The sequence below is a fragment of the Oncorhynchus mykiss genome, chromosome 2, assembly GCF_013265735.2.
Source record: "Oncorhynchus mykiss isolate Arlee chromosome 2, USDA_OmykA_1.1, whole genome shotgun sequence".
Classification (NCBI taxonomy): Eukaryota; Metazoa; Chordata; class Actinopteri; order Salmoniformes; family Salmonidae; genus Oncorhynchus; species Oncorhynchus mykiss.
The window spans coordinates 6,732,572-6,746,898 of NC_048566.1; the positions used below are offsets into that span (position 1 = coordinate 6,732,572).

At 42.9% G+C, this 14,327-nt stretch overlaps 1 protein-coding gene across 5 annotated transcripts in view; it reads left to right on the top strand.

Annotated features, from left to right (window-relative positions):
* Positions 1 to 14,327, top strand: part of kif13a (kinesin family member 13A) — a 150,574-nt gene that overhangs the window by 43,681 nt on the left and 92,566 nt on the right. For all 5 annotated transcript variants that reach the window (XM_036936334.1, XM_036936331.1, XM_036936344.1 and 2 more), the window contains exon 3: positions 5,274 to 5,286. In XM_036936334.1, coding sequence (XP_036792229.1) covers positions 5,274 to 5,286 — 13 coding nt within the window. The remainder of the gene's footprint in view (positions 1 to 5,273; positions 5,287 to 14,327) is intronic.

The window sequence follows — 14,327 nt, forward strand, 5'->3', positions numbered from 1 at the left end:
AGGGCTACGTTCCAGAACACAAAGAAACAGGGCTACGTTCCAGAACACAAAGAAACAGGGCTACGTTCCAGAACACAAAGAAACAGGGCTACGTTCCAGAACACAAAGAGACAGGGCTACGTTCCAGAACACAAAGAAACAGGGCTACGTTCCAGAACACAAAGAAACAGGGCTACGTTCCAGAACACAAAGAGACAGGGCTACGTTCCAGAACACAAAGAGACAGGGCTACGTTCCAGAACACAAAGAAACAGGGCTACGTTCCAGAACACAAAGAAACAGGGCTTACGTTCCAGAACACAAAGAAACAGGGCTACGTTCCAGAACACAAAGAAACAGGGCTACGTTCCAGAACACAAAGAAACAGGGCTACGTTCCAGAACACAAAGAAACAGGGCTACGTTCCAGAACACAATTAGACAGGGCTACGATCCAGAACACAAAGAAACAGGGCTACGTTCCAGAACACAAAGAAACAGGGCTACGTTCCAGAACACAAAGAGACAGGGCGACGTTCCAGAACACAAAGAGACAGGGCGACGTTCCAGACCACAAAGAGACAGGGCTACGTTCCAGACCACAAAGAGACAGGGCGACGTTCCAGACCACAAAGAGACAGGGCTACGTTCCAGAATACAAAGAGACAGGGCTACGTTCCAGAACACAAAGAAACAGGGCTACGTTCCAGAACACAAAGAAACAGGGCTACGTTCCAGAACACAAAGAAACAGGGCTACGTTCCAGAACACAAAGAAAAAGAACACAAGGTTGACTAAGAAAAGAAAAGCAGAACCATACAATGTTATTGGGCAGAATAGTAGACAAGTCCTAGGCTATGTTTACACCGTGGGAATGTGGATGTCATCTAGTAGCCGAGGTCTCTTTGATATTAGACGCACTCTATTCCATATTCCTTATTGTCCTGACTGCTGGGTGTCACTGGACATATTCTGTGTAGTGGTAATCTACAGCCATCCTCTATCCTAACCTCCCTGGCAGGCACACACACACACACAGAGCGGAGTCCAGCCTCCCTCCCTTCCCCAGCCTCCCTGGTTAAGTCCCCAGGCTTTAGTCTAGTTTACCCAACAGAGTCAGTGGGACATTGAATCCTAAATCTCTTCCCTTCCTCACGCTCCACCGCCCCATTTATGAGGCCTTTCACAGCAGGCAGCACCAGAAACAACGCCTGCCTGGACCTCAATGAATGAGCGAGGGAGTGAATGAATGAACGAGAGGAATGAAAGAATGAACAAGAGGAATGAAAGAAGAAAAATGACTACAGCAGTGATGTGTGAAGTGAATTATAGTAGTTGGATGGATGAGCGAATTTTTAAAATGTGGTTATGACATCATACCGGTATGTTGTAAACACCTGCTCTATTGTGATGTCACTTAGTTTTCTATGTGGTTATGACATCGCTCTATACCGGTATGTTGTAAACACCTGCTCTATTGTGATGTCACTTAGTTTTCTATGTGGTTATGACATAGCTCTATACAGGTATGCTGCTCTATTGTGATGTCACTTAGTTTTCTATGTGGTTATGACATCGCTCTATACCGGTATGTTGTAAACACTTGCTCTATTGTGATGTCACTTAGTTTTCTATGTGGTTATGACATCGCTCTATACCGGTATGTTGTAAACACCTGCTCTATTGTGATGTCACTTAGTTGCCAATGTCCCAAAGTATAGCCTGGCTAGAGACTAATACATTTCCATTTCAGTGTGATCTTTTGGGTCAATGTAGACAACAAAGGATTCCTACTGTGAGAGTTGCATCTGCTCTCTCACTCTCTCTCTCTCTCTCTTTCTCTCTCGCTCTTTCTCCTCTTTCCCTTTCTCTCTCTCTCTCTCTCTCTCTCTCTCTCTCTCTTTCTCTCTCGCTCTTTCTCCTCTCTTTCCCTTTCTCTCTCTCTTTCTCCTCTCTTTCCCTTTCTCACTCTCTCTCTCTCTCTCTATCTCTCTCTTTCTCTCTCGCTCTTTCTCCTCTCTTTTCCTTTCTCTCTCTCTCTCTCTCTCTCTTTCTCTCTCGCTCTTTCTCCTCTCTTTCCCTTTCTCTCTCTCTCTCTCTCTTTCTCTCTCTCTCTCTTTCTCTCTCGCTCTTTCTCCTCTCTTTCCCTTTCTCTCTCTCTCTCTCTCTCTCTCTCTTTCTCTCTCGCTCTTTCTCCTCTCTTTCCCTTTCTCTCTCTCTCTCTCTTTCTCTCTCGCTCTTTCTCCTCTCTTTCCCTTTCTCTCTCTCTCTTTCTCTCTCTCTTTCTCCTCTTTCCCTTTCTCTCTCTCTCCATATCTATTTTTGATCTCTCTGCTGTCTCCTCTCTCTCTCTGCTCACACACCACATGCACACACATTTATACTGACTCTACACACACGCATTTATACTGACTCTACACACACACATTTATACTGACTCTACACACACACATTTATACTGACTCTACACACACACATTTATACTGACTCTACACACACACTTATACTGACTCTACACACACACACACACACATTTATACTAACTCTACACACACACACATTTATACTGACTCTACACACACACATTTATACTGACTCTACACACATATATTCAGATACAGTCATCATTTACACTGCTGTTACTCTGTTTATCATATATCCTGATGCCTAGTCACCTTACACCTCTACATATCTACCTCTATAACTCTAGTATCCCTGTACATTGTTAATATGGTACTGAACTGACCCTGTATATAGTATGTTTACCCCTCTACATATCTACCTCCATCACTCCAGTGTCCCTGTACATTGTTAATATGGTACTGAACTGACCCTGTATATAGTATGTTTACCCCTCTACATATCTACCTCTATCACTCCAGTATCCCTGTACATTGTTAATATGGTACTGAACTGACCCTGTATATAGTATGTTTACCCCTCTACATATCTACCTCTATAACTCTAGTATCCCTGTACATTGTTAATATGGTACTGAACTGACCCTGTATATAGTATGTTTACCCCTCTACATATCTACCTCTATAACTCCAGTATCCCTGTACATTGTTAATATGGTACTGAACTGACCCTGTATATAGTATGTTTACCCCTCTACATATCTACCTCTATCACTCCAGTATCCCTGTACATTGTTAATATGGTACTGAACTGACCCTGTATATAGTATGTTTACCCCTCTACATATCTACCTCTATCACTCCAGTATCCCTGTACATTGTTAATATGGTACTGAACTGACCCTGTATATAGTATGTTTACCCCTCTACATATCTACCTCTATAACTCCAGTATCCCTGTACATTGTTAATATGGTACTGAACTGACCCTGTATATAGTATGTTTACCCCTCTACATATCTACCTCTATCACTCCAGTATCCCTGTACATTGTTAATATGGTACTGAACTGACCCTGTATATAGTATGTTTACCCCTCTACATATCTACCTCTATCACTCCAGTGTCCCTGTACATTGTTAATATGGTAATGAACTGATCCTGTATATAGTATGTTTACCCCTCTACATATCTACCTCCATCACTCCAGTATCCCTGTACATTGTTAATATGGTACTGAACTGACCCTGTATATAGTATGTTTACCCCTCTACATATCTACCACTATCACTCCAGTATCCCTGTACATTGTTAATATGGTAATGAACTGACCCTGTATATAGTATGTTTACCCCTCTACATATCTACCTCCATCACCCCAGTATCCCTGTACATTGTTAATATGGTAATGAACTGACCCTGTATATAGTATGTTTACCCCTCTACATATCTACCTCCATCACCCCAGTATCCCTGTACATTGTTAATATGGTACTGAACTGACCCTGTATATAGTATGTTTACCCCTCTACATATCTACCTCTATAACTCCAGTATCCCTGTACATTGTTAATATGGTAATGAACTGACCCTGTATATAGTATGTTTACCCCTCTACATATCTACCTCTATCACTCCAGTATCCCTGTACATTGTTAATATGGTACTGAACTGACCCTGTATATAGTATGTTTACCCCTCTACATATCTACCTCTATCACTCCAGTATCCCTGTACATTGTTAATATGGTACTGAACTGACCCTGTATATAGTATGTTTACCCCTCTACATATCTACCTCTATAACTCCAGTGTCCCTGTACATTGTTAATATGGTACTGAACTGACCCTGTATATAGTATGTTTACCCCTCTACATATCTACCTCTATCACTCCAGTGTCCCTGTACATTGTTAATATGGTACTGAACTGACCCTGTATATAGTATGTTTACCCCTCTACATATCTACCTCTATCACTCCAGTGTCCCTGTACATTGTTAATATGGTACTGAACTGACCCTGTATATAGTATGTTTACCCCTCTACATATCTACCTCTATCACTCCAGTGTCCCTGTACATTGTTAATATGGTACTGAACTGACCCTGTATATAGTATGTTTACCCCTCTACATATCTACCTCTATCACTCCAGTATCCCTGTACATTGTTAATATGGTAATGAACTGACCCTGTATATAGTATGTTTACCCCTCTACATATCTACCTCTATCACTCCAGTGTCCCTGTACATTGTTAATATGGTACTGAACTGACCCTGTATATAGTATGTTTACCCCTCTACATATCTACCTCTATCACTCCAGTGTCCCTGTACATTGTTAATATGGTAATGAACTGACCCTGTATATAGTATGTTTACCCCTCTACATATCTACCTCTATCACTCCAGTGTCCCTGTACATTGTTAATATGGTACTGAACTGACCCTGTATATAGTATGTTTACCCCTCTACATATCTACCACTATCACTCCAGTATCCCTGTACATTGTTAATATGGTAATGAACTGACCGTGTTTACAGCTTCTTACTTTCTCCTGTTCTTTTTATTTCTTATTTATATATTTCCTGTGTTTTTGTTCTACCTTGTTATTTTTAGTACCACATTGTTGGGTTTAGAGTTTGTTAAAAAGGCATTTCACTGTGGACGTGAACTTGAAAGTGAACATAAGAGAGAGAGGTAACAGTTAACAGTGTTTTAATGCTAATGGTTTTAATGCTAACCATGGTCTCTCTCTCTCTGTCTCTCTCTCTCTGTCTCTCTCTCTGTCTCTCTCTCTGTCTCTCTCTCTGTCTCTCTCTGTCTCTGTCTCTCTCTCATGGTGTTGTTGATGGACCCCTGGGTCTCCTCTCCTCCATCCTCCCGTCCTGAATCTGTTCATCATGGTTCCATCTGCTCCTCTACCTCCAGGAAACAATCTAAGGTACAGTATGACATGTAGTTAATCTGTCTAAGGTACAGTATGACATGTAGTTAATCTGTCTAAGGTACAGTATGACATGTAGTTAATCTGTCTAAGGTACAGTATGACATGTAGTTAATCTGTCTAAGGTACAGTATGACATGTAGTTAATCTGTCTAAGGTACAGTATGACATGTAGTTAATCTGTCTAAGGTACAGTATGACATGTAGTTAATCTGTCTAAGGTACAGTATGACATGTAGTTAATCTGTCTAAGGTACAGTATGACATGTAGTTAATCTGTCTAAGGTACAGTATGACATGTAGTTAATCTAAGGTACAGTATAACATGTAGTTAATCTGTCTAAGGTACAGTATGACATGTAGTTAATCTGTCTAAGGTACAGTATGACATGTAGTTAATCTGTCTAAGATACAGTATGACATGTAGTTAATCTGTCTAAAGTACAGTATGACATGTAGTTAATCTGTCTAAGGTACAGTATAACATGTAGTTAATCTGTCTAAGGTACAGTATGACATGTAGTTAATCTGTCTAAAGTACAGTATGACATGTAGTTAATCTGTCTAAGGTACAGTATGACATGTAGTTAATCTAAGGTACAGTATAACATGTAGTTAATCTGTCTAAGGTACAGTATGACATGTAGTTAATCTGTCTAAGGTACAGTATGACATGTAGTTAATCTGTCTAAATTACAGTATAACATGTAGTTAATCTGTCTAAGGTACAGTATGACATGTAGTTAATCTGTCTTAAGGTACAGTATGACATGTCGTTAATCTGTCTAAGGTACAGTATGACATGTAGTTAATCTGTCTCAAGTACAGTATGACATGTAGTTAATCTGTCTAAGGTACAGTATGACATGTAGTTAATCTGTCTAAGATACAGTATGACATGTAGTTAATCTGTCTAAATTACAGTATAACATGTAGTTAATCTGTCTAAGGTACAGTATGACATGTAGTTAATCTGTCTTAAGGTACAGTATGACATGTAGTTAATCTGTCTAAGGTACAGTATGACATGTCGTTAATCTGTCTAAGGTACAGTATGACATGTAGTTAATCTGTCTAAGGTACAGTATGACATGTAGTTAATCTGTCTAAGGTACAGTATGACATGTAGTTAATCTGTCTAAGGTACAGTATGACATGTAGTTAATCTGTCTAAAGTACAGTATGACATGTAGTTAATCTGTCTAAGGTACAGTATGACATGTAGTTAATCTGTCTAAGGTACAGTATGACATGTAGTTAATCTAAGGTACAGTATAACATGTAGTTAATCTGTCTAAGGTACAGTATGACATGTAGTTAATCTGTCTAAGGTACAGTATAACATGTAGTTAATCTGTCTAAGGTACAGTATAACATGTAGTTAATCTGTCTAAAGTACAGTATGACATGTAGTTAATCTGTCTAAGGTACAGTATGACATGTAGTTAATCTGTCTAAGATACAGTATGACATGTAGTTAATCTGTCTAAAGTACAGTATAACATGTAGTTAATCTGTCTAAGGTACAGTATGACATGTAGTTAATCTGTCTAAGATACAGTATAACATGTAGTTAATCTGTCTAAAGTACAGTATGACATGTAGTTAATCTGTCTAAGGTACAGTATGACATGTAGTTAATCTGTCTAAGGTACAGTATGACATGTAGTTAATCTGTCTAAGGTACAGTATGACAAGTAGTTAATCTGTCTAAAGTACAGTATGACATGTAGTTAATCTGTCTAAGGTACAGTATGACATGTAGTTAATCTGTCTAAGGTACAGTATGACATGTAGTTAATCTGTCTAAAGTACAGTATGACATGTAGTTAATCTGTCTAAGGTACAGTATGACATGTAGTTAATCTGTCTAAGGTACAGTATGACATGTAGTTAATCTGTCTAAGGTACAGTATGACATGTAATTAATCTGTCTAAAATACAGTATGACATGTAGTTAATCTGTCTAAATTACAGTATAACATGTAGTTAATCTGTCTAAGGTACAGTATGACATGTAGTTAATCTGTCTAAGATACAGTATGACATGTAGTTAATCTGTCTAAAGTACAGTATAACATGTAGTTAATCTGTCTAAGGTACAGTATGACATGTAGTTAATCTGTCTAAGGCACAGTATGACATGTAGTTAATCTGTCTAAGGTACAGTATGACAAGTAGTTAATCTGTCTAAAGTACAGTATGACATGTAGTTAATCTGTCTAAGGTACAGTATGACATGTAGTTAATCTGTCTAAGGTACAGTATGACATGTAGTTAATCTGTCTAAAGTACAGTATGACATGTAGTTAATCTGTCTAAGGTACAGTATGACATGTAGTTAATCTGTCTAAGGTACAGTATGACATGTAGTTAATCTAAGGTACAGTATAACATGTAGTTAATCTGTCTAAGGTACAGTATGACATGTAGTTAATCTGTCTAAGGTACAGTATAACATGTAGTTAATCTGTCTAAGGTACAGTATAACATGTAGTTAATCTGTCTAAAGTACAGTATGACATGTAGTTAATCTGTCTAAGGTACAGTATGACATGTAGTTAATCTGTCTAAGGTACAGTATGACATGTAGTTAATCTGTCTAAATTACAGTATAACATGTAGTTAATCTGTCTAAGGTACAGTATGACATGTAGTTAATATGTCTAAGATACAGTATGACATGTAGTTAATCTGTCTAAAGTACAGTATAACATGTAGTTAATCTGTCTAAGGTACAGTATGACATGTAGTTAATCTGTCTAAGGTACAGTATGACATGTAGTTAATCTGTCTAAGGTACAGTATGACATGTAGTTAATCTGTCTAAAGTACAGTATGACATGTAGTTAATCTGTCTAAGGTACAGTATGACATGTAGTTAATCTGTCTAAGGTACAGTATGACATGTAGTTAATCTGTCTAAGGTACAGTATGACATGTAGTTAATCTGTCTAAGGTACAGTATGACATGTAGTTAATCTGTCTAAAGTACAGTATGACATGTAATTAATCTGTCTAAGGTACAGTATGACATGTAGTTAATCTGTCTAAGGTACAGTATGACATGTAGTTAATCTGTCTAAAGTACAGGATGACATGTAGTTAATCTGTCTAAGGTACAGTATGACATGTAGTTAATCTGTCTAAAGTACAAGATGGCAGGTGTGTAAACAGAGAAGAATATGCGAAGTGAGAGGTTTTACTCTTGCTAAAATCTGTCCAAAATAAACCCAAATGCGTTTCAATGGGTTTATTTTTAACCTAAGCTTGTTGCCTGCCTTCCTGCCTCTGGGACAACGACTCCCATTGTTAGGGCGGAGACGTGGATCTCGTCATTATGTACAGATCTCTGGTGTAAATGGGACACAGTACAGAAGGAGCGAAGGAGACGAGACCAAAAAGACAACATGAGAACAAGCGGAAATTAAACACTCATGAAGATAAATAAATATACAGGCATTTGAAATATCGCGCAAAAACATACATTGTAATGAATTTGATACATCGCCCAGCCCCACAGTGTGTGTAACGACTGGGCTGTCAGTGGTTTGGTTGGTCTGCGGCAGGGAGCCAGATAGACGTCTGTGTGAACGTGTCAGCTCTCTAAAATCTGGTGAACATCCACAAAGAGATCCACAATGAGAGGGAGGAATGAGCAGGAACACTGGCCCAGTGTGTGTGTGTGTGTGTGTGTATTCAGAGCTGCGTTGTTGGAGTGCAGCTCCCCCTCACCACCTCCCTACCCCCGTCCCCACACTCTCTCTGGTGGATGGTGACTAGTTGAAAGGCGTTCGGGAGCAGAGTTGAACACATTCTGGGGGTTTTTGGGTTCAGTCGTGGGGCCGTGTCTCATCGTGCTGATTCATATCTGTCCTCTGAGCTTTAGCCAGGCACTCTAGCAGAAATTACTGCCTGGTCTGCTAAATCCTGAATACTTCAAATTAGTTTCCCCTCAAACTCTGTCTGTCTGTCGAGGAGCTCTCCCTATCAGACCCCTTCAGTGGCCGTCCCCATCCGTGACTATAGAGGAGCTCTGTCTATCAGACCCCTTCAGTGGCCGTCCCCATCCGTGACTATAGAGGAGCTCTGTCTATCAGACCCCTTCAGTGGCCGTCCCCATCCGTGACTATAGAGGAGCTCTGTCTATCAGACCCCTTCAGTGGCCGTCCCCATCCGTGACTATAGAGGAGCTCTGTCTATCAGACCCCTTCAGTAGTCGTCCCCATCCGTGACTATAGAGGAGCTCTGTCTATCAGACCCCTTCAGTGGCCGTCCCCATCCGTGACTATAGAGGAGCTCTGTCTATCAGACCTGGGAAGAAAAATGGCTTAAGTTAAATCAAATCAGATCAAATGTAATTTGTCACATGCCAAATACAACAAGTGTAGACTTACAGTGAAATGCTGACTTAAAAGCCCTTAACCAACAATGCAGTTTTACAGTGCCTTGCGAAAGTATTCGGCCCCCATGAACTTTGCGACCTTTTGCCACATTTCAGGCTTCAAACATAAAGATATAAAACTGTATTTTTTTGTGAAGAATCAACAACAAGTGTGTCACGATCGTCCTCCTCTTCGTCTGAAGAGGAGAGGCGAGAAGGATCAGAGGACCAATATGCGGCGTGGTAAGTGTCCATGGTGAATCTTTAATAAAGAAAGACTGAACACTATGCAAAAGAGTAACGAAAATAATAAACCAAATACGACCGTGAAGCTACAAAATGAGACCTGTGCTGACACAAGCCACTAACATAGACAATCACCCACAAACAAACAGTGCAACCCAGGCTACCTAAGTATGATTCTCAATCAGAGACAACTAATGACACCTGCCTCTGATTGAGAACCATACTAGGCCGAAAACATAGAAATACAAACATAGACTGCCCACCCAACTCACGCCCTGACCATACTAAATAAATACAAAACAACGGAAATAAAGGTCAGAACGTGACAGTACCCCCCCCCCCAAAGGTGCGGACTCCGGCCGCAAAACCTTGACCTATAGGGGAGGGTCTGGGTGGGCGTCTGTCCGCGGTGGCGGCTCTGGCGCGGGACGCGGACCCCACCTCATCATTGTCTTAGTCCGCCTTATTGTCCGCCTCCGTGGCTTTCTCAGCATGACCACCCCTCTCAATGACCCCACTGGACAGAGGGACAGCTGCTCGGGACAGAGGGACAGCTGCTCGGGACAGAGGGACAGCTGCTCGGGACAGAGAGACAGCTGCTCGGGACAGAGAGACAGCTGCTCGGGACAGAGAGACAGCTGCTCTGGGCAGAGAGACAGCTGCTCTGGGCAGAGGGGCTTCGGCAGCGGCGCCGGACAGACAGGACCACCTGCAGGGAGGAGACAGAGAGACAGCCTGGTGCGTGGGGCTGCCACAGGTACCACCAGGCTGGGGAGCCCTTCAGGAGGCTTGGGGTTAGGAGGAGGCACCTGAAGGACCGGGCTGTGGGGGAGCACTGGAGCTCTGGTGCGCAACCTTGGCACCACCTCCCCAGGCTGGAGAACCACTCTAGCCCGGACCGTCCAGAGTGCAGGCACAGGTTGAACCGGGCTGTGGGTAAGCACGGGAGATCTAGTGCTTACTACACGCACCTCTCCCTTCGGCTCCATTCCCACATTCGCCCGGCACGAGCGGAGCGCAGGCAGAGGACGCACTGCACCCTCCCAGCGCCCCGGAGACACAGCACGCAGAGCCGGCGCAGGATACCCTGGACCAAAACTGCGTACCGGCGACCAGACCCGCTGAGCAGGCACCATACGCCCTGGCTCGATGCCCGCACTCGCATGACACTCTCGGGGGGCTGTCCTATAGCGCACCGGGCTATGGACACGTACTGGCGACACCGTGCGCTTAACCGCATAACACGGTGCCTGCCCAGTATTGCGCTGCTTATAATAAGCACGAGGGGTGAGCGCAGGTCTGCTACCTGGCTTAGCTCCACCCCTCGTGTGCCCCCCCCCCCAAAAAAAATTGGGGCTGTCTCTCGTACCTGTCGCACTGCCTCCTCATATCGCCGCCGCTCAGCTTTCGCTGCCTCCAGCTCTGCTTTGGGGCGGCGATATTCCCCAGCCTGTGCCCAGGGTCCCTCTCCGTTCAGTATCTCCTCCCATGTCCAGGAGTCCTGTGATACCGGCCGCTGTTGTTGTTGCTGCTGCTGCTGCTGTCGTCGCTGTTTTCTACCACGCCGCTTGGTCCTTGGTTGGTGGGTGATTCTGTCACGATCGTCCTCCTCTTCGTCTGAAGAGGAGAGGCGAGAAGGATCAGAGGACCAATATGCGGCGTGGTAAGTGTCCATGGTGAATCTTTAATAAAGAAAGACTGAACACTATGCAAAAGAGTAACGAAAATAATAAACCAAATACGACCGTGAAGCTACAAAATGAGACCTGTGCTGACACAAGCCACTAACATAGACAATCACCCACAAACAAACAGTGCAACCCAGGCTACCTAAGTATGATTCTCAATCAGAGACAACTAATGACACCTGCCTCTGATTGAGAACCATACTAGGCCGAAAACATAGAAATGCCCCAAAACATAGAAAAACAAACATAGACTGCCCACCCAACTCACGCCCTGACCATACTAAATAAATACAAAACAACGGAAATAAAGGTCAGAACGTGACAAAGTGGGACACAATCATGAAGTGGAACGACATTTATTGGATATTTCAAACTTTTTTAACAAATCAAAAACTGAAAAATTGGGCGTGCAAAATTATTATTGTTGTTGATTCTTCACAAAAAAATACAGTTTTATATCTTTATGTTTGAAGCCTGAAATGTGGCAAAAGGTCGCAAAGTTCAAGGGGGCCGAATACTTTCGCAAGGCACTGTAAGAAAAAATTGATAAGTAAAAAATATATAATTAAAAATAAAGGATCAGAATAAGAACTTTTAATAAAAATATATTGGTTTGTATACCAAACGTCTCAGAGTAGGAGTGCTGATCTAGGATCAGGTCCCCCTGTCCATCGTATTTATTATTATTATTATCTAAAAGGCAAAACTGATCCTAAATCAGCACTATGAGACACTAGATACATACAGCCCCTAAGCACTCTGACACTAGATACATACAGCCCCTCAGCACTCTGACACTAGATACATACAGCCCCTCAGCACTCTGACACTAGATACATACAGCCCCTCAGCACTCTGACACTAGATACATACTGTACAGCCCCTGAACTATTGGAGCCAGTTGAATCCCTCTAATTCAAGGAGGGTCTAGTAGTGTGGGAGTCTGCAGCACGAGGCTAGACGAGAGAGGGTCTAGACTAGAGAGGGTGTCTAGACTAGAGAGGGTGTCTAGACTAGAGAAAGGGTCTAGACTACAGAGAGGGTCTAGACTACAGAGAGGGTCTAGACTACAGAGAGGGTCTAGACTAGAGATGGTGTCTAGACTAGAGAGAGGGTCTAGACTACAGAGAGGGTCTAGACTACAGAGAGGGTCTAGACTACAGAGAGGGTCTAGACTACAGAGAGGGTCTAGACTAGAGAGGGTGTCTAGACTAGAGAGGGTGTCTAGACTAGAGAGATGGTGTCTAGACTAGAGAGATGGTCTAGACTAGAGATGGTGTCTAGACTAGAGATGGTGTCTAGACTAGAGAGAGGGTCTAGACTAGAGAGAGGGTCTAGACTAGAGAGAGGGTCTAGTAGTGTGGGAGTCTGCAGCACGAGGCTAGACGAGAGAGGGTGTCTAGACTAGAGAGGGTGTCTAGACTAGAGAGAGGGTCTAGACTACAGAGAGGGTCTAGACTAGAGGGTCTAGACTAGAGAGGGTGTCTAGACTAGAGAGAGGGTCTAGACTAGAGATGGTGTCTAGACTAGAGATGGTGTCTAGACTAGAGAGAGGGTCTAGACTAGAGAGAGGGTCTAGACTAGAGAGAGGGTCTAGACTAGAGAGGGTGTCTAGACTATAGAGAGGGCCTAGACCAGAGAGAGGGCCTAGACCAGAGAGAGGGCCTAGACCAGAGAGAGGGCCTAGACCAGAGAGGGGGCCTAGACCAGAGAGGGGGCCTAGACCAGAGAGGGGGTCTAGACCAGAGAGGGTCTAGACCAGAGAGGGTCTAGACCAGAGAGTATAATTTCTATGCCATCCATTCATCCACTTACAGCTGTGAGCAAACACAGGTGGCTCTCTCTCTCACACACACACACACACACACACACACACACACACAGGCACACACACACACACACACACACACACACACACACACACACACACAAACAGTTCACACACTGTGTGTGATATACACACAGTCTGCAACTCCAGGAACGACTCCAGCCAGGTTGCCGTGGAGACGGGTCACTGGGAGCTGGAATGTCTACTGTGGAGCCGTGACCCTGATTTATGAATTCATTTAACTCCAACATCCAACTACCACTGTCTGTCTGCCAAACAGACCAGGCCAGCAGACCAGGCCAGCATGGAGCCTGGAGCATACAGTGGGGCAAAAAAGTATTTAGTCAGCCACCAATTGTGCAAGTTCTCCCACTTAAAAATATGAGAGAGGCCTGTAATTTTCATCATAGGTACACTTCAACTATGACAGGCAAAATGAGGGAAAAAAATCCAGAAAATCACATTGTAGGATTTTTTATTAATTTATTTGCAAATTATGGTGGAAAATAAGTATTTGGTCAATAACAAAAGTTTATCTCAATACTTTGTTATATACCCTTTGTTGGCAATGACAGAGGTCAAACGTTTTCTGTAAGTCTTCACAAGGTTTTCACACACTGTTGCTGGTATTATGGCCCATTCCTCCATACAGATCTCCTCTAGAGCAGTGATGTTTTGGGGCTGTTGCTGGGAAACACGGACTTTCAACTCCCTCCAAAGATTTTCTATGGGGTTGAGATGAGATCTGGAGACTGGCTAGGCCTCTCCTGGACCTTGAAATGCTTCTTACGAAGCCACTCCTTCGTTGCCCGGGCGGTGTGTTTGGAATCATTGTCATGCTGAAAGACCCAGCCACGTTTCATCTTCAATGCCCTTGCTGATGGAAGGAGGT